The sequence below is a fragment of the Ochlerotatus camptorhynchus genome, unplaced genomic scaffold, assembly GCF_037179485.1.
Source record: "Ochlerotatus camptorhynchus isolate MF236.1 unplaced genomic scaffold, CSIRO-AGI_Acam_v1.1 ptg000070l, whole genome shotgun sequence".
NCBI classification, from domain to species: Eukaryota; Metazoa; Arthropoda; class Insecta; order Diptera; family Culicidae; genus Ochlerotatus; species Ochlerotatus camptorhynchus.
In genome coordinates this window covers 129,226-154,840 of record NW_027040560.1, presented here as the reverse complement: position 1 = coordinate 154,840, position 25,615 = coordinate 129,226, and the positions used below count along the sequence as shown (strand labels likewise).

Here is a 25,615-nt window from a genome sequence, read left to right as displayed (position 1 = left end):
CCTGTATTTTCCCGTAAGACGTAGTCGTAGTCTACGTCGAAATGATTCCTTTTCAAGAACAATATACACGGTAAAAAAATTCAAGAAATATGCATCGCGTGGCGTTTACAACGGAGTAATTCATAGATTGCATAGTGGCAATTGTCATGTATATACTTTAACGTTCTTATTATGATTGCTTAAGGAAAAAAAATGGGAGTGAACAGTTCTCCAATCAAAGTTCAGAACAGAAAAAAAGCATAACAATTACCATTGCCGGACACGCCCATCTTCTCCGTTACGGGGAAAGGAAGCATACCGTTGATCTAACATCTACAAACCGGGAGGCCAGCGACTAACCGACGCCCCCATAGATGCTACGGAGTTGGCTAGTTGGGCAGGATATGGGTTAGGATTCGCTTAAGCAGGCGATGCAACCCTAGTAATTGTTTTGTTTTTTAAGGAGTGTGGGAGTAAACCCATGATCTTCCACTCAGCTGAGCTTGAGCTTGAGCTTGATTGACCGCCCACGGTTGCTACTCTGTTACTGCCAGATCAGCTGTAATTACACAGAGAACCAATAGACGATGCTTGGGACTAGCAATCATCCTCAATGTGTAAAAACGGGTGATCTTAAATTAGGCAATACCAGCGCCGGCCGCGCCCGAACACAGGTCAAGAAAGGAATGGGAAGGATTGTGTTGGCATGACACTCGCTTTGATGGAAGCCGAGAACACCTCTGCACTTCTACGAGGAATCACTGGGATGTTGGATAAGAGGGTTGGGTTTGCAGCAGGGTTCGTTTTGGTAAACGATAAGCTGAATTGATGTCCTAACGATCATATAACGTGAAGGAGCTTGGGACTAAACCCACGGTCTTCTGCTCAGTAAGCAAAAACGTTTGCCACTAGGCAGACGAGCACCTTTTTAATCACCGAGTTGCTGTTATTACCATGTAGTCATATTAACAAATAAAACGATTGACGAATCTTGAATGTGGATGGGCCTGAGATTAGACTCATGATGTTCTGTTCAGTAAACAAAAACGGTTGCTCTAAGGCCACCGAGCCCCTCATATTACATAATACCGTTGCACAAATTTGTGTATCCATTCAAACCCGGAACCAACGACAACAACGAGTTTCGCAAAATACACGATACACAAGCGATTTTACCATAAATCTCTTTGGTATGTAAGGACCTGGGACCGCGTTTTTCTGCTCAGTAAGCAGGCCACTGTAACCGACGATCTTTCAAATCCGAAAACTAAAAACTACGGAAAAGTACATAGGCCTTCATTAAGTTCCACTTTCACGCGACGTTCAATGACAGGGTCCTATCCAGGATTACATCTGAAAAATCCAAATCTGGCCAACGCCCACCTAAACCTGTTCTAATCCACCTGAAATGACTAACGAATGGAAGACTTTGACTACCCAGCCATGCAATAGTCTCATTCCGTGCCTTATGGCAACTTGATGATTCTATTGCGCTCATCTTTTGGCACCACTCAGGGGAGACTTGGTCCTGTACCCAATGCTTAACTTATCATCATTCCACTCAGCTACTCGCAATTTCTTGTGATATAGTGGGCGGAATATTATTATATGAGACAATTCAATGCAGACGTCTTTCCAAATTTGGCAGATCGACAGGTAATCGGTGAGTTACCACGATAATTGCTATTCAACAACTCGACAACGTCCCATCGTCAACGCCTGCTATGAGAATTTCCCATTGCAGACGCCAACGAAATGACGTCATCGAGCTATCGATCAACTACCCTGGTTATCGCCTGGTACCTTATAGCACGGTGCTAGGAGGCGAACCGGAAGAATCGATGAGCTACCTCTCCCCCTAAACCCATGATCCTCCACTCGGTAATCAAAAGTGGCAGCCACCAACCTAGCCGACCTCCTCTATTTAAATGTTTGGACCTTAAATCGATCTCTCCCTAACTTGGTGGAAATGCAGGCTACTTCGACCCATACAAATTTCAATAATTTACCTCTACAACTCGATGGTCCCTTCAATATCAAGTTATAGGGAGGCAACTTCCTGAGACAAGGTGTGCGAAATTCAGGAATCAGAACACATGTTCTACTAGCTAAGTTCTGAGATATTCCGAAGCAAAGTTTTGGCATCTCCTCAAAGCTAGTGCTACGAACTTTCGGCAGACAAGTTCTGCAATGTTCCAGATCAAATAACCGCAATAACTTTCGAAGGCAAATTCTAGGCACTGTATTGATCAAATTGGTGAATCTTCTGAAGGCAAGTTCTGTAAATTTTTGGATCTGTTAGGATGTGGGAACTATCGAAGGCAGATTCTACGAGCACCAAGAGACAAGTCCACGAGCAACTTCCAACGAAAATTTCTACAAACTTCTTCAGACAAGATCTGCGAACTTCTGCGAAGCAAATTCGGGGGTAAGTTCTAAGAAACCTTCGAAGCATCATTCCGAGACTCTTCGCAAGATAATTTTGAAATGTCCTCAAGGCAAGTTCTACGAACTTCGAGGAGCAGCTTAGGAGTCAGGTACTGTAAGCTTACGGAGGTAAGTTCGAAAAACATTCGGGAGCGAGTTCTAATAGAGTTTTTCACGACTCACCAGTGCACAGTGTGGAAATGTTGACCCAAAATTCCACATTATTAACCACCTAATGATAGGAGTTTTACATAAGCTCATCTTGTGCAGACCTCAGGAAATGGTCCATTCAGCCCGATTTCCCCTCAAACTTTAAAACTATATAAATCTAACGGGAAATTTAATTGCAATATACTACAGCCTTACACTACAGCCAAGCCCCGCGATCTTACGGAGAAAGATTTTAGGATCTCCTGGAGCTAACCCTAGTTGCACGCTAGTCTAAAATCGATTGTAGAAACATCTATATTACTCATTTCAGTCATAAGCAAGTTTGTGCAACTCTCCTTAATGGAAGTGTAATATTCGGGAAGTTCTCCGAACTTCGGCACAGAAATTCTGCAGATTCAAATACTACAAACTGCCGGAGATAATTTCTAGAGCTTACCTCCGGAATATTTTTCCAGGATCCTCTCAGACCAAATAACAAAGATTTTCTGAAGGCATATTTTGGAAGTCATGTTGGTCCTATGCACCCCAGGACATGGACAATTTCTGAGATATACACAAACGAAGAACTTCGAAAATTCTAAAAACTTCTGCAAGTCCTGGAAATTTCCTAAGGCCTAGGAACCTCATACACAAGTTCCGGGATCTTCCAAAGGAAGGTTTAAGATCTTTTAGAAGTGAGCTCTCCGTAATTCGGTAGGCCTAACTTTCGGTGATTCAAAAAATCCCTATCTCTGGAAGTCGAGTTTAAGTTCGAGTTGCGAGTTTGAGCGAATGCTAGTTCTGGTAACTTTTTCGGGTCAAATTATTAAATCTTATGCGGACAAGTTTCGTGGCTCTGGAATCAACAGAAGCCATCTTTCGAATTGCAACGTTTCGGATTCAAGAACTGCAAACATCCGGAGACCAATTCTAGTAACTTTTGGAAACGAGTTTCTGTATATAGCCAAGTTCGACGATCTTCCGAGGAAAGATTTTAGGATCTGCAAGACCTAAGTTCTCCAGAATCCAGGATCTGCGAAGTTCCAGATTCAACTTTCGGGGATATTTTCTAGAATGTACCTCCGAAAGTCGGGAGGAAGGTCTAGAATCTTTTTTTTTTAACTAGTTCGTTTATTTACTAGGCTCAGTCGTGTGAAACACTTTGCGGAGCCAAAAATCTGTAATGTTTGAATTTACATTTTAAACAGCAGTAGTTTTACTTTAGTATTGGGTACCAATTACTCGTGGCGGGCTCGAGGTTAATGGGTAACAATTTCGATTGGAGGAGCTAGGTAGGAAAATGGTTTCTGAAGCCTCCTTCAGATACTACTCTCGGACGGTTGACCAAATCCTAACTGAGCAGGGGCAAGTAGCACAAAAACAGGAGGATATTAAGACTGGGACACAATGGCTGGAAATTGTTTGGAAAGGAGGGGATGGTCACATCCGATAAACAAAGAAATTCGTAGATCGCCTGCATGTAGGGAAGATCACGGGTTGCCAATACATCTCTTGCTTCACGGAAGGGTTGTCTACCTAGGGCAAAGACATTAGTCTTTAGGATCTTTAGGGAATCACGTTGATCCGATGCACCACACGGGTGCTCAGGATACATGAGTAGGCGAGTGAATGCTATAGGAACGTCCAAAGACAATTCCTGCGATCAACAGAAACGAAGATTCAGGAACTCCCAAAACAACTTCTACAGGCTAATTCTGCTAACTTCAAGCAAGTAGGAACCTCAGATTCCATAGTACGGGATCTTCCGAAAGAAGCTTGATATAGTTTTGACTTGAATTTAAAGAAACCCTGACTTAAGTTCTAAGTAAATTTTAATGAAAACTATTGAAAATTACTCAAAAGTAGAACTCCTGTGAACTTCAGTGAAAAATTCCAAGGGAATTCCGCATAATTTCATGAAGGTTGCTGGAGAAAACGAATCCAGAGCATAAGTCCTTGGAAAATTTTGAAGAATACTTACGGTGTGAGGGGGATGCTAGAGGGGGATTACAGTTAAATCTGAGAATAACTCCAGGAATTCAAAAAAGTATTCCAGGAGAGTTCTTCAAACAAATTATGAGAAGAAATCTAAGGAATTTGTAAGGAGAAATGCAAATAAATTCATATGAGATTTTCAATGTGAGTAGAATTCCAAGGGAAGGAGGGATATTCAAAAGGAAATTCTAAAATGAATTCTTCATACAGGGTTGGAAAAATATCAAAAAATCAAATCTCACCAATGCCCAAGATCACGCTTGATTTTCGTACACAAAAATCAACCATCAAACAACTGCGGTTTATTTTGCAAGCTGTGTTATCACAGCTCGGAATATCAGGCTAACAAAACTCAACACCAGCAGCAAATCTCAACAAACTGTGGTGAGATTGAGTGTCATGATTTTCGCTTTACACCCGAACGCAACCGAAGCTTCCATATAACGGCTGGCAGCAGTCACTTCGTGTCTGCCATCGGTGAAGAGTAAAAAGAGATCGCAAACTATACTTTCTCTTTCTAAGAAAATGATGTGCAACGGAATCATTTTTGTGTCGAGTCAACTCTCAGCTTGATTTTTGCACCCTGTGAATAGTCTCGCAATAGCAAAGGAGCTTGTAAAATCAAAATCAAGCATGATATTTTGTTCCAATATCACGCGTGATATTGAGAGCGTATGAGAGTGGAAAAATATGGTTTGATTGATGATGGTAAATTCAAAGAAAATTTCGAGGATAGTTCCGATGAAATTCGGAGGAATATTTCAATTGAACGCGAGAAGTATTCTACGTATATTCTGGTGATATTTTTTATTAAAGAATTCAAAGAAGCGTTCCATGTGAATTTCTAGAATAATTCCACGAGAGTTTCGAGGGAATACAAAACGAATACTGAGGAGAACACCAAGTGAATTTTCATGAGAAATATTCGTTGAATATGGAATGGACTATTCTGAGGTCTTCAGAACTACTTGAAAGTTCCCAAAATTTTCCTGAAGTGAATGAAACTGCCCTGAAGTTCTTTTGTAGTTTGAGAAACTAGCTTGATGCTCGCAATAACTTCTTATCAAATTTTAAACTTCCCTGAACTTTTTCGGACTGTCTAAAGTTTCCTCAACTTTCCTACCGATTATGGATCTTCTCTAAATTTTTAACAATTCGTTGAAGTTCTCGAAATTTCTTTAAAAATTATGTTATTTCTCTAATGTTAACGGTACTGCTCTAAGGTTCTTTGTTCATTCCTGAAGTTCTCGAAAGTTCTATAATGTTTTTGCATTTCTGATAAAGCGTGTTGTACTGTCCTAAAAACGTTTAAGCTTCCGTGAACCTCTGAACTTATGTGTAGGCTTGCTGAAACTCCTCAAACTCACTGGAGGTTTTAAAACACTCATGTCCTGCGAGTTTGCCCAGCCCTCACCTCGAGTGAGTGGCGGCATGAATATGGAAGAAGTAAATAAAAACTCCTCGAAAGAGAGGGAGAGTGAACTTCAGCGAGAGGATGATTTGACGAGACTCCGGATGACTTTTTTGATCGACGCAAGAAGCTCAGAGTTCACCCGGAGTGGCAGTAAGAGCGTGTGATAGAAAACATGAACATGAATGGCAGCAAACGTCACTCTCATTTTATCCGCCTTCGCTCTCCAGCTCTGAAGCTCAGTGGAATGATTTGGCAGTAGGCATTCTACTCCTCAGAAAAATGCTACGCTCGGCTCATTTGAAACTCGCGAGTGAGGCTCTATCAAGCCTGCTTATGTGAAGACCTCAATAATGGAACAGAACTTTCCTATTTTTGGAGATTACTAAACTTCTTTGAAATACTTCCGCATTTTGCTCATGTTCATGAAAGTTCCTGAAGTTCTCGGATCTTCCCTTAAGCTCTATAGACTTCTATGAAGCTCTCCAAATGTTTCTGAGGATCTCTGCACTTCTGTGAAAGTTTTTGAAGTTTTCTGAAAATTCTGGAACTTCTTTAAGCTTCCGCAATTTTCTTGAAATCAAAACGAAATAAGTAATTAATATACTATGTTTTTCACTGAAGTTCATGGAGAGTTTCCATAATTTTCCATAAATTTTATAAACTTAATAAACACTCACGGAACTTTGCATTAAATCACTAATTTACCCTGAACTTATCTGGACATCCCTGAAGTTTTCTAAATTTATTGAATGTTCCGTGAAATTTTCCGATATATATTCATAATTCCCTGACGCTTCTGAAGTTTTCGGATCAGTCATAGAATTCTCGGAATATCCCATAATTCAACGGAACTCCTTGTAAGTCTCTGCAAATTTCCTGAAGTTAATAGGGATCGTTCAGAAGTTATCTGATCGACTTCGAAGAACTCGGAACTTCGCTGAATACCATGAAACTATCTTAAAATGTCTAAATTTCTTAGGCGTTCTATGGAATTTCTTGAAGATATCGGATGTTTGCTAAAAGATCTCAATTTTTTTTTTAATATTTGTTTACAAAAGAGCATTTCCACGTCAAATAGCAAACCAGTTGGACATGGTTGTTTCCGTTTTAGATGAAACTTTGCGCATATGTTGGTTACTATTACTACCCAGGGTTACATTTTTCATTTAAATGTGATTTATTTTATCAAAAGATATTTGCATGGTGCCGCTGTAAACATATTGAGACATCTAAATTCAACTTATATTCTCCTGAATCATTAGCAGCTGCTTCCATCGAGCCTATATTTTCGTTATGCTGGCCATTTTTTGCAGAAACAATTGTTAAAATGATATTGTAGTATTGGGCGATTTTATTTGAAGTCAATTTTTCGTTAACAAACAAACCTTTGTTTTTTTGGTTAACATTGTTTGGGTGATTTATTTGAATAACTTTAATTATGACTTGTAAACAAACCTATCGACTAGTTTTAAAACTTTATCCTTTCATAATTTGGATGAAAATTTAATTTGTGAACAGCGCCTATTTCTATGGTACCGCTGTAAACAAATTGAGACATCTTAATTCAACTTATATTCTCCTCTTCATTTGCAACTGCTTCCATTGGGCCAATATTTTGTTATGCTGGCCCTTTTTTGCAGAAACTATTGTTAAAATGATATTGTAGTATTGGGCGATTTCATTTGAAGTCAATTTTTGGATAACAAACAATCCTTTATTTTTTGGTTAACATTGGTCGGGCGATTTATTTGAATAACTTTAATTATGACTTGTAAACAAACCCATCGGCTAATTTTAAAACTTCATCCTTTCATAATTCGGCTGAAAATTTAATTTATGAGTAGCGCTTATTTCTATGGTACCGCTGTAAACAAATTGAGACATCTTAATTCAACTTATATTCTCCTCTTCATTTGCAACTGCTGCCATCGAGCCAATATTTTCGTAATGCTGGCTCTTTTGTGAAAATTATATTGTATTATTGGGCGATTTTATTTGAAGTCAATTTTTGGTTAACAAAACTTTTTTTTTTGGTTGACATTGGTTGGGCGATTTACTTGAATAACTCTAATTTTGAATTTTAAGCAAACCAAACGACTAATTTTAAAACTTCATCCTTTCATAATTCGGTTGAATTTTTTATTTGTGTAGTTAATTAACAGCGCCTATTTCTAGGGTACCGCTGTAAACAAATTGTGACATCCAAATTCAACTTATATTCACCTAATCATTTGTAGCTTCCATCGAGCCAATATTTTCGTTAAGCTGGCCCTTTTTTGAAGAAAATATTGTTAAAATGATATTGTAGTATTGGGCGATTTCATTTGAAGTCAATTTGTGGATAACAAAGAATCCTTTATGTTTTGGTTAACATTGGTCGGGCGATCTATTTGAATAACTTTAATTATGACTTGTAAACAAACCCATCGACTAATTTTTAAACTTCATCCTTTCATAATTCGGCTGAAAATATTTCTATGGTACCGCTGTAATCAAATTGAGACATCTAAATTCAACGTATATTCTCCTCTTCATTTGCAACTGCTGCCATCGAGCCAATATTTTCGTTATGCTGGTTCTTTTTTGCAGAAACTATTGTTAAAATGATATTGTAGTATTGGACGATTTTATTTGAAATCAATTTTTGGTTAACAAACCAACCTTTGTTTTTTGGATAACATTGGTCGATTGATTTATTTGAATAACTTTAATTATGGCTTGTAAACAAACCCATCGACTAATTTTAAAACTTCATCCTTTCATAATTCGGCTGAAAATTTAATTTATGAATAGCGCTTATTTCTATGATACCGCTGTAAACAAACTGAGACATCTTAATTCAATTTATATTCTCCTCTTCATTTGCAACTGCTTCCATTGAGCCAATATATTCGTTATGCTGGCCCTATTTTTTACAGAAACTATTGAGAAAATGATATTGTAGTATTGGGCGATTTTATTTGAAGTCAATTTTTGGTCAATTGGCCTTACTATACCACTAATTGCTTTCATAATCGGATTTAACTTCTCACTTTTCAAAACCGACTTGATAATATAAAAAATCCGACACCAAAAATTACCCTTTCTGATGGTGGCGCTAGATTGCATGAGCGAGCTAAGAGTTTCAACAAATTGACGTTCGAATCATGGTTTACAAAAGAGCATTTCCACGCCAAATAGCAAGATTTGTTTCTGATTCATATATAGCTCATATATTGGTCACTGCCTACCCAGGGTGTCACTTTTCCATTTAAATATGTAGTTTTGACGTAGAACTACTTCTTTGTGGACTATACTAGGGTGCAAACAAAAAAATGTGCTGCGAACAGGGCTCTGTATTTTCAAAATAAAGAAAAGAAAATGAACTCTCCGCAAAATCGCTTCATTTCGAGCAAAATCATTTTCGTGTAAGTCATCGTGTTTCTTGTTATCGAGTCCCGATGAACATTCCTCTTTTCAAACATGACTGGACTATCACTTGTTTCGTTCGTCGAGTGCTTCAGTTCATTTCATTTGAAGCAAAGACTTATATAGTATCCGGATAGTATCCGCACAATACAGATTATATGTAGTAATAGTATATTATTTTATATTAAACGAAAATTAAATTACGAGGCCATTCTGGACTCTGGACTCCAATATGGCGGCCGTCGGGGTCAGGGAAAGTCTCAAATACCCCACTATATGGGTATTTTCGGAACGAGGACGACATGAAGGTGGGACAAATCGATATTCGACGTTATTTTGGAATCCAAAATGGCGGCCATCAAGTTTCCTAAAACGTGTCAAATACCCTAAGATATGGGTATTTTCGGAACGGAGAACAAATACCTACAATATGGTTATTTCAGAACAGGGACAATGCGTAGATGCCGAAAATCGATATCAGATACCACTTTGGAATCCAATATGGCGGCCATCAGGGTTCAGAAAGTGTCAAATACTCTACAATATGGGTATTTTCGGAATGAGGACAACGTGTAGATGCCGAAAATCGATATTCGATGCCATTTTGGAATCCAATATGGTGGCCATCGGGTTTCACAAAAAGTGTCAAATACCCTAAGATCTGGGTATTTTTGGAACGGAGACCACGTGAAGATGCTAAAAATCGATATTCGATGTCATTTGTAGGCTATTTGACACTTCTGGTTGAATTTCAAGATGGCGTCGCACATCCATTTCTGGCTTCTAGATGTCAGCCCGATTCCAAAAAACCCACATTGTTCAGTATTTCACAGTTTTTCTGAACCAAAGCCGCCATTTTGGGTTTAAAGACGGCGTGACATCAATTTTCGGCATCTACGTCTCATCCCCACCCTGAAAATACCCATATTTTAGGATATTTGACACTTTTCCGCAAATCGGGAGCCGCCGTTTGGATTACAAAATGGCGTCGGATATCGATTTCCGGCTTCTAGAAGCTACCCGGATTCTAAAAAAAACCGTTTGTATGGGTATTTGATGGATTACAAAATGGCGTTGGATGTTGATTTCCAATCTCCAGACGTTACCCCGAATCCAAAAATACCCATATTGATGGGACGGCATCAGCATTTCCCATTTTTTTCTGAAATAGGAAGCCGCCGTTTGGATTACAAAATGGCGTCGGATATCGATTTCCGGCCTCTAGGTGGGCATCGCGATTCCAAAAATACCAATATTGATGGGTATTTGACAATATGTCCCACTTGTTCTGAAATCGGAAGCCACCATCTTGGATTTCGAATTGGCGTCGCATATCAATTTTCGATCTGTATACTTCATACCGATTGCAAAAATACCAATATTGATGTGTATTTAACTGTATTTCCACTTTTTCGTAAATCTAAAGCCGCCATATTTGATTTCAAAATGGCGTTGGATATCGATTGTCATCCTCTAGACATCATCCCGATTCCAAAAATACCTTTATTGATAAGTATGTGACAGCATTTCCCACTTTTTCTTAACCTGGAAGCCGCCATCTTGGATTTAAAAATGGCGTCGCATATCAATTTTCGATCTCTAGACGTCACCCCGATTCAAAAAGTACCCATATTGATGGGTAAACAAACCACCCAACAATGATAAATTTTACAACTACGAGATCTACGCATAAATGAACCGAGTGAACAATCAACAAAAGTCATAAAAACTGCGCGAATTTGGATCGGACAACTTCGCTTCAATGAAAGAAGAAATGAACACGAGTCAAGCCAAAACAAACAGCATGAAAACCGATCGAAAGTGGTTCTGTTGATGTTGACGGGGATCTGCTCGAAGAGAAGACAGAATGACTTTCAATTGAAATTGACGGTTGAGAGCGTCATCGTCACTTGAAGATTTTTGATTGAAAGTGACTTTTTGGGGCTCTGGTTGTGAAATAGTGTTAGGTTTTGAACGCTTGTAACTTCGTCATTTATCGATGAAATTACAATCCAAATACGCCAATTGATAGGAAATAGCTCTACGAATACTTTAACAGTTTTCCAATTTTTCATGAAAAAAACTTTGCAAAAATGTACAAACAGGGAAATGGCTCTAATGTTAGCCTATGGATCTAAGATTGAGCCCATCGCTATAAAATCAGCTATTTATCAATTTTATCTAGATTAACGCGTCATTGGGACGGTACTAATGGGTATTTTTGGTCGCTATTGAAAATGTAGTCGATTGCTGAATTTATGTATGGGCCCAAATTAGGGGCATTTAGACCGACATTACATCCATTTCCCCTAGTAATTTTATCACTGTTTTATCATGAAATAAACTCCAAACCCAGTCGTCAAAATCGAGTACCACTTGGTTGCACAACGTTCTGCATTTCCGCTTCGGACGGCGTAGCAAGCAGCAAGCAGGAGCTAGAGGTGGATTTTCTCCCTCTCAGACCGTCGATTTTCAGTGAGACTACAATATTATTTCCCTCTTGGGTCCCGTTCAAATATTACGAAACGCTAAACATGTTATTTTTACAAAACAACTCCCTCCTTTGTGCGTCTTTGTGGACTATATTGGGGGTGCAAATCATCAAAAATTGTGTGACGTAACAGTGTTAGATTTTGAACGTTTATAACATGGTCATTTATGGATGAAATTCAATTTTGATTACACAATTTTATTCAAATTGAATGTAACATTTGTTTGGTATAAATTAGATAGTTTTTCAAAGTTTTTAGCCGAAATCAACCAATCAATTTCTACCTCTCACGCCAACAGCCCTGGGTTCAATCCCACTCGGCGCCGCCGGGATATTCTGATGCATAACATCTCTGATCACGCCTTCCTTCGAAAGGGAAGTAAAGCCGTTGGTTCCCGGTTCATGAGTTGATGGGTCGATAAGTAGGGTCCAGGTGTGGAAGCTGCCTCCCTGGCGTCGGTAGCATTGGTGCTCAGCACGGAAAAAAAGATCGACGGAAAACAAATCAAGGAAAAAACGCCTATCAATTTTGGGCTTGAAATGCTCAAAAACAAAAACACATCTTCTTGAAAAATCATCCTTGAACTGGAAGAAGTTTAATTCCACTAGAATTGGGCGCTTTTGCACGAGATATAAATTTAATTTAAAATGATCAAGTTCGGAAATTTTCCACTCGTCACTTAACTGCCTAAACTGAAAACTCGGCAAACTTTAGTTTCCATTAATTGTAATCAAATTTGCATTCCGCTTACAACTTACAATATGTTAATACTCCTGCAAGGCCTCAGACGCATCTTTTCCTCTGATTGTACCGCGTTCCCATACCTTTCCAAGTTGTGCGCACAAAGCCTACTTGGTGATCGCCGTCGAACCGAAGGGAGAGAGGAACCTAACCTCGAAAACAATACCCACGAAAAAAAATAAAGATTGCATCCGTTTCGATCCGGGTGCCGAATGCGTAAAGGTCTGGCCGAGATTTCGAGATATTCTGATTCGAACGAAACCTTGACTCTTCGCTGGCTGTTCTCGCTCTCGTTAGAGGTAGAGGATATCTCCGAGTTGCGATCAATTCCGGCTATGCAAAGTAGCACAGTAACCCATCACAGAAAAGCAAGTGTGTGCTTCGTTTTTTTTTTCTTTACATAATGTTAATTATTTTGCGTCTTGGAAACCCCACCCCAACAACCCATCGGTGCAGTTTGCTTTTTAAAGAATAAGAATTTAACAGTTTTTTTTTCTGTTTCATCACAACGAAGAAGGGGGCTGACCTTGTCGCCTCGTTGACGGCGGCGGTGGTGTTGCACGAAAAGAAAACCCCAGTGGGAAAAAGCTCCTGAAAAATTCAGTTTTCAATGTCAAGATAATTGATTTCTATTGTTTTCGGTGTGAGGAGAATGTCTCTCCTGACTGACTGACTGACTGACTGCTAGCTGCACTGCAATTTGAGCGCTTAAGGTGAATCACCACGGCAACCATGGTTAACATTGTACTTATAAGAAGAGGCAGCAGTAGTCGGCTACTTTGTAATTATTAATGTTTACGAGCCTTTGTGTCTGTGCGAATTTTAACGCGACCCGCCGCCCCTTGTCTCATCTTGGCTTCACTTGAACTTGAAAAATTGAAAACGGCAGGGAAATCTCGCAAAATCAGCACTTTATTGTCATTGTGAAACGCATCCCGGTATCATTTTCCTTTTCATTATTTTCATTTCTCAGATCCACGACAATGGACACCGGAACATGTGATCATTTGGCTGAACTGGTCGATTACGGAGTTTTCGCTGGAGAGCGTCAACAAGGAACCGTTCCTCAAGATGAGCGGCCGGGAGATAATCGGTTTGGGCAGGGAAGGCTTCCTGGCCATTGCGCCGCCCTTTACCGGGGACATCCTGTGGGAGCATCTGGAAATACTGCAAAAAGGTAAGATCAAACTTCGGCAAATGGGAATCCATCGATGTCCAAGTTAATTGTTTCTCCCAACCAGTCAATTATCCAATCCCAAAGTGTGTAATTCCCCTTTTGACCCGGTTAAATGAAAATCTGGCCTACTTCGATTGAACTGCACCAGATCGAAGCAACCCACTCTTCAATTGACCCAAACCCATATAATACTGATTCGAACGAGGGGTGTCCAAATTGAATCAGCTTTGACTTGAATGACCGAACAACACAACAAACTAACGACGATAAATAACAACAACCCATCGTCTCCTCCCCTTCATCAGCCAGTGAAGAGGAATCACCGCGAGCGCATCGAGCAACACAGGGTGACATGACCCTTCACTGATTTGATTATTTATTTTCATTGTTCCTATTAGGCTGAGTTGTGCGTCGTCGTCGTCGTCGTCGTCGTCGTTCTGCCTGCCTCTGCCTACTGGGTTCATCTTCAAGTTGACATCTTCTTGGCGGCTGCGATGGACAATGGCGGTGCAAAAAAGGGGGAATGCCGCCGCATTTGGGTTCCCATCACTCTCTGGACTCGTAGATTGTAATGCAGTCGTAGTAGTAGCAGTAGTTACACACCCCGGGGAGATGTTTTTAATAGACTTTAATACCCGAGGTTTTGATCTTTATTTCTTGTAATTGAATAATAAAGGCATTTTTATTAAAGGCGCGCACTTTTTGCCCCGCATCACCGTCATCGGTTGCTTCGATGATGAGCTTCTTGATGGGGTGACATCTGGCGCAACTCTTTTAAATTGCAGTGAAAACACCCCTCTCTCTCTCCCTCTCCTGTCTGTCAATCTCTGCTGCCGCACAGATCAATGTTTGACGTTTGGGAAATTGACAATTCAATTGACGGGAACGGTGATTTGTTTTATAAATTGTACAATCGAACGAAACAAAAACTCGAACAGGATCCAAGATAAGATCCCTTTCGTGATCACGCTCGCTGAAATTGAAGTGAGAAAAAGCCACCTTCAATTGTGCGTTGTTTGTTTTCCGCCGAGGCCATTATAATTGCGATTTTGATTAAAATCGCAAACGTTCTGTCAATTGTGCAAAAATCATTCAAGTTGGGCAAAACTAGTAATTATTTTCCCTCTACATTGAGGAGAGGCCCCGGCCATAAAACGGTACCAATAAAAACCAACCGATCTGCCGGCCGTGATACACATACTTACATTACAAACATGCACAGTAAACAGATGTATAAACGAATAACAAACGTTTCTGACAATTGAAAATGATTCTTAATTACTTGGCGAAATTAGCATTTCAAAGGCAGTCGTAGTAGTAGGCTGTGTCGTGTTTGTTGGCACGGCAACGGCACGAAGCGGCGCGCACATGGATGCAATATTCGAGTTTCGGAAATGACGTGTGTGTGTGTGTGTGTGTGTGTGTGTGTGTGAGCCTTAGTGACTTCAACTAAGCATGTAAAGAAGGGAGAAATCGTTCCTACCGAATGGCCCCGCATTCTGACCAATTTAAGACTCCTCGCAATCCCTTTCAAGTGTCCACTCAATTTGTGTGACAACAAAGGAACCGTTTACCGAAAATAGTTCCACTGCCACCGCATTATTGAATTATGATGTGGCTTGATGGTGAAGGACCCGCATACTGCGGTTTTTTTTCGCCTTTTGCGGGAGGAATCACAGTGTGCGCCATGAAGACGAAGTCGTGCTGGTCATGTGACGTTTGATGACGTTAAGAAGCTGCTTGAGGAGGTCATTGAATTGTGTGGGATTTGGTTGCTTTTGGTTTGACCCTTTTAGAAAAACGTGAATGTTGAATGCTCGTTTGTGTTTTGCAGCACTGATCTGTTCCTAAAACTCGCCTCCGAATGCTCCGAAAACATTCCTTTAAGTCTTGTCATGACTCGGCAAAGGCTGAAGACAACATATCAAGAAAACTGGCAACTCTTTCATTTTCTCATACACTCAAAAAAGTCCACCCGTCTGATCGAAGTGTTGAAACACTTAATGTTTCACATTTCTCAAGAAATTCTTAAAATTCAGAATGTATCTCAAGTTCATAGGAAATGCCTCTTTAAAGCTTTCTACAGCTTGCCTTTGGAAATTCCTAAACATAGGTCCGGTAGATCCCGGAACTTCAATCCTTCAATCTGGCCTGCAAAGCTCGTAGAATTTTTCTTATAAAGATTTTAGAGCCGAAAAGTACCTCCTGAAGTTTGCAGCAATTGAATCCGGAACTTCGTCAACACTTGTAAGCTTGCAGAAAATGACTCCGGAAGATCCCAAAACTTGGTTTTTGAAGATATTGCGATGTAGCTACTAGATACTTGAACTTGCCTTCCGAATTTTCCTCAAGAAATTCACAGCACTTGCCTCCCAGTAGATAGCAGAATGCATCTCAAGAACTTCGTAGAAAATGCCTTTGAAGCATTTTTCTAGCTTGCCCTTGGAAATGCCTAAACATTGCTACTATTTTGTTCCATGCCCAAAGTGTACCTTCGGAAGATCCTTTAATTTTGTCTGCAAAGATCCTAGAACTTGTCTCTACAGATTCTAGAAGAAGAATCTAGAGCTTGTGTCCAAAATTATTTCCGGAAGATTGCTGTTATTGAATCCGGAACTTCGCCAAAACTTGTCTAACGAAGTTCACAGAAAATGGCTCCGTAAGCTACGTAGCTACTAGGTTCCAGAACATGCTTCCAGAAGCAGAATTTGTCTCAAGAAATTTGCAGAAATTGCCTCTAGTAGATAGTAGAGAATTGATTGAAAGAACTTCGCAGAAAATGCCTTTGAAGTATTTTTCCAGCTTGCCTAAAGGCCAAAATTGGAAGACCCTTCAATCTGGTATGACAAGCTCTTAGAACTTGCCTTCGAAAGTGTCTAAAACTTGTTCCCAAGTGTACCTCCGGAAGCTTGCAGTAATTGAATTCCGAATTTCTTAAAACTTGTTTCACGAAGTTCGCGGAAAATGGCTCCGGAAGATCCAAAAACTTGTTTTTTGAAGGTGTCGGGACGTATCTACTAAGTACTAGAATTTGCTTCCAGAAGTTTGTAGAATTTGCCTCAAAAGATTCGCAGAACCTGTCTCCAGTAGATACCAGAATTCCTCCCTAGAACTTGGCAGAAAATGCCTTTGAAGTATTTTTCCAGCTGAGGAATTCCTAAACATGGCTCCTGTCCTGTTCCATGCCTTTAGAAATTCCTAAAGCGCATCCTCGGAAGATCCTCCAATCTGATCTGCAAAATTTCTAGAACTTGCCTTCGAAAGAATCTAGAACATCTTCCCAAAAGTACCTCCGGAAGTTTGCAGAACTTCATTCCAAATCTTGTCAGAAATTGTCTACCAATTCATAGAACTTGCCTCCAGGAGATCCCTAAACATTCTGCTGAAAGATATCGAACCTCAGCACCTAAGCTTATCAGTAAATGCCACCGGAAGTTCCTTGTACTTGCTTCTAAAAGTTCATTTGATTTGATTTCTGAAGGAAAGTTTTAAGTCCCAGGACCTCCCGAATGTGAGTTCAGGAAATTTCTGACGTAGGAACTCTCGAATGCAGAGAATTCTATGAGTCTTCTTAAGACAAGTTCTGAAATGTTCCAGAGACAAATTTTTACATCATCGGAACATTCAGATAAATGATGTGAACTTCCACGTGCAAGTTCGGGGAATTTTTGGGAGCAAGTTCTTGTAACAATAGAAGCCAATATCCCAGGAGCAAGTTCTTCGAACTTTGGGAGACAAGTTCTACAAACTTTGGAAGACAAGTTCTCCAACGTTTCGGATTCAAGTATTGCCAAGTACCAGAGCTATAGTTATAGTTATAGAAACTCTTGAAAACAAGTTCTAGTATCTATCCAAGCTCCGTGATCTTCCAAAGAAAGACACACAAGTTCTGCAAAGTTCCAGATTCAAATACTGCAATCTTCTGGGGATAATTTCTAGAGCTTACCTAGTCTTTAGAACTTGTGCTGTTGGAAGCTCCCGGCAGACTTTCCATCAGAACAATATACAGTTTGGCCTGAAAAGTATCTAGAACTTGCCTCCTTTCGGAAGATTGCAGACATTAGATCCGAAATTTCGTAGCAGTAGTCTCCCAAAGTTCGTAGAGCTTGTCTCCAGAAGTTCCTAAAGTCTTTAGTAAATACTGCAACTTGGTCCTTAAAGGTTCCTACAGCTTACTGCCGAAAGTTTCTTGGAAACCGCTTTTGAAACTTTCCATAACTTGCCTTTGGAAATTCCTAAAATATGGCTCCACTAGATCTCAGAACCTCCACTCTTGTCCTCATAAGATTCAATAATTTGATCTGGAAAGTTCCTAGAATTAGCCTTTGTAAGGCTCGAACTTACTCGTGATTTCCGGAATTCAGTTCAACAGACTATCTCCGGAAGTTGCCTAACATTTTTCCGTGGGAATTTCCAAATCTTGCAGGGGTTCCAACTTTGATGTAAGCTCAGGAAATTACCTCCGGATATTTGCATTATTTGAATCTGGAACTTCGCAGAACTTGTGTGCCAAAGTTTGGATAACTTAGGTCTTGGAGATCCCAAAATGTTTCCTCGTAAGATCGTGGAACTTGGCTAAATCTCGGAACTCGTTAGCAAAAGTTTCTAGAACGTGTCTCCTGATGTTTGCGGTACTTGAATTCGAAACGTTGCAATTTGAAAGATGACTTCTGTGGATTCTGAAAAGTTCTCCAGAAATTAATACCGACTTCCAGAATTAAGTTTTAGGAACATTAGGATTCTTGGATGATTTGCAGCATCTAGAATATTTCAAAACCTTCCTTCGGAAGATCCCGTACTATGGAATCTGAGTTTCCTACTTGCTTGAAGTTAGCAAAATTTGTCTCTAGAAGTTGTTTTGGGAAGTTCTTGAATCTTCGTTTGTATTGATCGAAGAAATTGTCTGTGGAAGTTCCCAAAACATTCACTCTTTCACTCATGTATCCTGAGCAACCGTGTGAGCACCTCCAGTGGTGCATCAGACCAGCGTGATCCCCAAAACATGCCTCCAGAAAATACTTGCTATTTGTCCTGAAAAGATCCTAAAGGCTAATGTATTTGCAAAATCCTAGAACTAGCTCCCGACTTCCGGAGACAAGTTCTAGAAATTATCACCCGAAGTTTGCAACACTTGAATCTGGAATTTAGCAGTTCCTATGTGCCAAAATTTGGATAACTTAGGTCTTGGAGATCCTAAAATCTTTCCTCGGAAAATCGTGGAACTTGGCTAAATCTCGGAACTTGTTAGCAAAAGTTTCTAGAACGTGTCTCCGGATGTTTGCGGTACTTGAATCCAAAACGTTGCAATTCGAAAGATAGCTTCTGCCGATTTCAGAGCCTCAAAAGTTGTCCTCATAAGATTGTCTCCGGAAGTTCCTAAAACTTGTCTTTAGAAGATCCTGCAACTGGGTCCTTAAGGTTCCTAGAGATTTCTAGATTTTTCTCCAAAAAAAAATGTGGGAAAACGCTTTTGAACTTTTGCATAACCTTTGGAATTTGACTACTATACTTTGAACAATAATTTGACCTGCAAAATTTCTAGAACTAACATTCGCAACACTCGAAGCTAAATTCGGCTTCCGGTGAATTTTTAGAATCACCATAAGTTTACCTTCCTAAATACGAAGAACTTACCTCTTAAAATCTTAAACCTTCCTTTGGATGATCCCGGAACTTGGGTATGTGGTTTCTAGAACTTGATTCGGGAAATTTCTAGCACTTGCAGAAGTTCGCAGAATTTTGGAAGTTCATGAATCTTCGTTTGTGTATTTCTGAGAAATTGTCTTTAGAAGTTCTCGTATTCTGAGTAATGATGCACCAAATATTTAGGCCAAATATCAAGCTTTATAGCCTCAAAATGTCACACAAAGACCTTGTCGGTCACTTGTTATGTGGGAAAAAGTCGAATATCAGGTAATATTTTGGTGTAACTGACCAATATCTGGCCGAATAACACTATTCGATGCATCATTAATCCTGAGCACCCTCAGTGGTGCATAGGTCCAACATCACCCCCAACATATGCATTGAGAAAATCCTCGCAATTTGGTCTGAGAGGAACTTAGAACTAGTTTTTGAAAAATTCAAGAACTTGCTCCCGAGTTCTGGAGGTAAGCTCCAGAAATTATCCCCGTAAGATTGCAGTATTTGAATATGGAACTTTGCAGAACTTGTGTGTCTTTCTTTGGAAGATCATGGAGCTTGGATAGATCCTAGAACTTGTTTTCAAGAGTGTCGATAACTATAACTATTGCTCCAGTAGTTTGCAATACTTGAATCCGAAATGTTGCAGAACTTGTCTTCCAAAGTTTGTAGAACTTGCTCCCAGGATTTTGGCTTCTAATGTTACGAGAACTTGCTCCCTAAAATTCCCAGAATTTGCACGTAGAAGATCACCTCATTTATCTGAATGTTCCGATGATGCAAAAAATTGTCTCAGAACTTGTCTTAAGACGAGTTATAGAATTATCTGCGTTCGAGAGTTCCTACGTCAGATATTTTCTGAACTCACATTCGGGAGGTCCTAGGACTTAAAACTTTCCTACTTGAAGGTCTTGAAATCTGGCCTTGCCTTCAAAACATTCTAGGACTTGCGCTCGATATGCTCTGGAACTTGCCGCACCAATTTGCAGTAATAGAATCAGGATCATGGTTAGAACTTGTCTCCCGAAGTTACTCCAAGGAGATTTCAAACATGGCTTCGAAGGAACTCAGAACTCGGTTTTTAAGGCTCGTAGAAATTTTCTCCAGACAGAATTCGGTTTAAGAAGTTGCTTTAAAACGTCCCATAACTTACCATCGTTATTCCAAAAACTTGTCATCTGTAAACCTCAAAACTTGTCTTAGGAAGTTCCTAAAAAAATATCCAAGAACTTGCCCTCGAAAGTTTCTTGAAATTACCTGCGGATGTTCTCAGAACAAGTGTACCGAACTTTGTATAACTTGCTTCCGGGACATTTCAAAACATTCCTTTCGATGATCCCGGCTTCTGAGGGTTTCAAGAACTTACTCCCGGAAGTTCCTAGAACTTTCCTCAAGAAGTTTACTGGAATTTCTTTTTTTTTAACCTCCCACATCAGCTTGAGTTTGGAAGTTCTTAAAATCTGACTTTTGTAAATTCCAGAACTTTCCAGTAGTTTCCCGAACTAGGCTTTGGAAGGTCCTAAAACTTGCCTTTGGAGAACCTTCAAACTCGCCTCTTCAGGAATGGTACGGACACCTGCTAGCGAAACTGTGAATTGTCACAGGTGAATTTTGTTCAGTGTCAGTTGGAATTTGACTCAAGAAGTTTGCAAATCTTGGCAATTCCTTACAACTACCCGTTGTTTGGGAAGTTCCTAGAACAATGTTTGTGAAGATCCTTATACTTTCCTACGGAAGATCTTTGAACCTCGCGTCCTCGGATATTGAACCGAAAATTGCTAAAAGTGGTTAATGTGAAAATCATCAAATTTGCGAATCAATTAAACAACGAGTTAAGATAGGTGAATTTGTTTTCAGTGTTATTTTTTCGTTTTGACACAAGGAACAATTTCGAGGGTTCTGCCGACGGCCATTCAGCAGCAAATAGTAAGCTAATGTATTTTTTGTAAACACTCGACCTTGAAAACAACTTTATTGTTGTTTATTAATTTATTTGATAAGGCTCAAACGAATTAACTTTACAGAGCCGAGGATTATTGGTCACTATACAATACATCTTAAAACTATAGTCATAAGGTACAACACCATAAATATTTTAACTTCCACGATCCAAAAAGCCTCCTCTATCAGAACAGGAGCCGCTTCCAGCGGTTTCATTGTATGGCAGTTACGCCAACGGGGGTCAGAGCGCTTCTATTGCAGCAATGGACGCAAAACGTGGTCAGCACTCACACACTCATCACTAAACGGTTGCCTTCCAAAGCCAACGACGCATCGACCGAAAGAACTGCTGATTAAGAACAATGAGGAGGACCACACAATGGTTGCTGCCGAGTGTGGCACACATCGAGAGTGGACTGCTTTTGTCGACAGCCGAGTGAACACTGAAAACAACTTTAGAATTTAGAATTTCATTAACATTCGTAAGAACTTAACTTAAGCTCAAAAATGAGTTTAAATATTACTTTTTTTAGAGTAACGTTTACCCATTTCACACCATTTTTCAGTTAATTTTATTCAATTTTCAGTGAAAATTTTACGAAAATGAGTGCAACCCTACTTAGTTAGATGCCATAACTTCAAAGCCTCATTGATCATGTATCCTGATTTCTGAATCTAGCAGACATTGTGTCAAGAAGTTTCCTTCAGGAGATTCAAGAATTTGTGTTTAGATCATTTCAGAACTTGTCTTCAGAAGACTCACAAAAGTTCCCTTCTTGAGCTACTAAAACATATATCAGTGCCAACATTTCAAAGGGGCGTAATTGCATTTGTAAACAATGGCTTTGACCGTCGACTTCTCGCTCACTCATGAAAATTAATGACAACAACAGGAAGAGGAATGTTTCCTCTACCAGCTAGAATTTTATTATTTTGAGGAGTGAGCTTTTATTTGCGAGAAATCGACGGATAAAGCCATTGTTTAAAGTAGCAATTACGCCCCTTTGAAATGTTCGCACTGAATTATTCAGGACTCTACAACTGGCAAAGAGGCATTGCACTGGTTTTAGCTCTATATGTAGCTGCATATGCATATTATCGAAGACATCAAATCAAGAAGACTGGCAACTCTTCCAGAATGCAAGCGACAGGTACAGTAGCACTGCGCTTGAGTGAAGGTGGAAGTACTGCATAGAAAAATGAGCAAATACACAAACCTTTCTTCTGAGGTTGAAATCTTTGCTATCAAATTCGTTCGAAGCATTTACCTTTGCGCGGTAGATGACGCGATTGTGTCGGTCTCATAGCGGTCGTATGAGAAAATGGAGAAGAGTTGCCAGTCTTCTTGATATGATTTCTTCGATATTATGTAGCTTGACATAATCTCCTTAAACACGCTACCGACCTCGGAAATTTACAGAACTTGCATTCGGACGATCCCTAAGCAAAGCCTCGGATGAATCCTAAGTCTGCCTTCGAAAGTTGCCTTCGGAAGTTCCCGGAACTTCTTCTTTCAGCTCCCGGAACATTTCTTTCGATAGATTTTGAAATTTGGCTTCTGAGGATCTTAAAATTAAGCTTTGAAAATTATTGGAAGTCCCCTTAAGAAGATCTCAGAGCTTGCCTCCAGAAGATTGTAGAACTTCTATCAAGAAGTCCAGCGGTGAAGGAAACTTTTCTTCAATAGCCTATTATCTGAGTTGTCTGTTGAAGTTAGTTGTCTTTCTTGAATTTTCTTTTCATAATTTTTTTAAGTTTATGTTGCTAACATTTTGTGGATAAAGGGCGGGCTCTTCTCCCCATCTTCCTGTTGGATGGCTCGTTTTCTGACCAATTGGCTGATCAAGTTGTTGGAAGGTGATTCTTAACTGTCCCAAGCAAATGAATAGGCAAATCCATCCATTCGTTTTTGGCCCTTCATACAACAATTTGCTGATGACAATCAATCAAAGTTATCAAGCTTGATCAAGTTCAACAGTGAGAAGAGCCCACAGCTATCGGACTAGTTTGACCCTCAAAGTTTCCACAGAGTCCTTCCAACTCCATAGACGCTTTAAAATGGAATTCTTCAAGCGTGAATGAATCTGATTGAAGAACCTTCTTCTTAACTTGTTTACCCCATAGCAACCACCAACAAAGCAAGCATTGACAAACGCCCAACCACCATTCAAAAGACTCTCTCACACTCCTCTTGAACGCAGAAACGTTCGTTCGTAACCGGGCAGCGGTAATTGAATCACTCCTGCAGAACTTCAAATTCCTACTTCTCGGAGTTGCCTACCCATAGGGGCCCCCCTCGATTCAATTTAGCGAATAAACATATTTGGACATCGATGGATGGAAATCAAATCAATTCCGGAATGAAATTTGCTAAATTTGTGCTCCTTATTTGCAGATTGTGAGAAAGCCCTGCTGGACGGCAGTGCGTCGGTAGTGGCAGCCGTCACCAGTGCCCTGTACGGCGTCGGTGGCGGTGGCGGCAGCGGCGATTGTGGCTCGACGGGAGGGACCAGCAGTGGCGTCAGCGAAATCAGCGAGTACAACAGCGCCCTCCAGCGGTTAAGCAGCCAACAGCACCAGCAGGAGCAACAGTTTAGCGGTAGCAATTCGACGTCCACCAGTGGCGGCGGAGGTGGAGGTGGCGGCCGCAGCGGTGGGGGCAGCAGTGCTGCCAGCAATTCCAACAATAGTAGTGGTGAGTAGACAGATTTTCGATTGATCTTAGGCGGCGTGGGGCGGGGATTTTGAAAGCCACCCAGAACGGGTTTCAACCGCGGGCGGAAGGGATGCCAGAGGTCGAGGGAAAATCACCATATAATTAGTTACATAAAGTGTGTTGTGTACGCACACACACACACACGGTGGAAAAAGCAGAGATTGGCGCGGGACCAAGAGCCATATAATTTCGATATATTAACTAAAACAAAACGAAACCTGAAATACCGTATATGAGGCGTCGTAGTCCAAGATTGCTAGGGTTGAATGGAATATTAGAGTGGAGTGAGTGGAGTGGAAGAAGTGAGAAATGTTTCGTAACATTTGGTCTTCCATTTCCATCGATCTCGGGCTCGGGTCCGGGCGGCGAGTATCACTGACTAGTCGCTTTTTGTGGGAGAAAGAGCCTTTTGCGCCCTGTAATAAAGCCGCGTTCGTACTCTAAAATAGAAAAAGAAAACTTCGCTTTCAACTAGGAAGGGGCAGCAGTGGGCGGCACGCTCTTAGTCGCCTTAGAGAGGTATCAATTTTAGTTCGTGGGCCTTTCGGAGTTAAATGTATTGGTTTTTGGGTACCTTATAGGAGTAATCATAAGGGTCATGGTGATCTAGTAGCTTGACTTGCACGTGTTTTGAACAGTTGACAGCTTGACAGCCTACTGAGTTCCACTGGTTTGCAGTGTTGAAACAATTTCGATTAGTTTTTTTTTCTCTACGGATCGCAATTGTCTGCGAAGAAGTGTGTGCAATGCATGTAAAAATGGAAACCCGACTCAAATTCACGGTCGAGTTGAGCTCGGAACAAAGGTTCTCTCGTCCCAGGCAACAGACCTACACACACAATTGCCAGGTCCATTCCAGCAGTCAGTGTTTGAAAAATAGCCATTTCGAGACTCTTTTTTTTTCGGGGAAAGGGTGTAATCGGCCTCCCTCACTCTGAGAATTGGATATCCCTCGGATCGGTGCTTCGTTCGAACTCGATAATGACCCCCGTGTGCGCTACCTTACACAGACACCCACCCGAGAAGGGAACTGTCCGCTCCCTATCGATTGTGTTGTTGTTGTTGTTCATTCATGATGAAAGCAACGCTTACTTGGATCGCTCGGATCACGCGAAGCGAACAAAATGCTGAATGAAAATCACTTGATTGCTAGGTTTTCGGGTTGCCTGGTGCCCGCTCCTCCGACTTGCCTTCTGCGATCGAATGGAAATCAATTTTCGTTTGTTGGTATTATCGTCATCATCGTTCGCGATCTCGGCGAGACGAGGGGGCGCACAATGACATGGCAGATTCTTTCGTAAAATAGTTTTTTTTTTTAGATGGTTGAATAGCGAGGTTAGGGTTCAGGTGAAACTCGTCGCTTGCGGAGGTGGGCCGCCGGCGGCCATCTTTGAATCAATGTTTAGTGTGTGGTCAGTCAGTCACATATAGCAAGCAGCAGCGGACAGCGAGTCGCTCTCTAAAGTACTTATTTTAATTTTCATCATGATGATCAACCACCGGGTCCAGTAGTTGGCTGGCTACGACGGACG

The 25,615-nt window shown here is 40.5% G+C and overlaps 1 protein-coding gene across 3 annotated transcripts in view; it reads left to right on the top strand.

Moving 5' to 3' along the window:
* Positions 1-25,615, top strand: part of pnt (pointed) — a 377,379-nt gene that overhangs the window by 260,326 nt on the left and 91,438 nt on the right. For all 3 annotated transcript variants that reach the window (XM_065217098.1, XM_065217100.1, XM_065217099.1), the window contains 2 exons: positions 13,580-13,783; positions 23,763-24,062. In XM_065217098.1, coding sequence (XP_065073170.1) covers positions 13,580-13,783; positions 23,763-24,062 — 504 coding nt within the window. The remainder of the gene's footprint in view (positions 1-13,579; positions 13,784-23,762; positions 24,063-25,615) is intronic.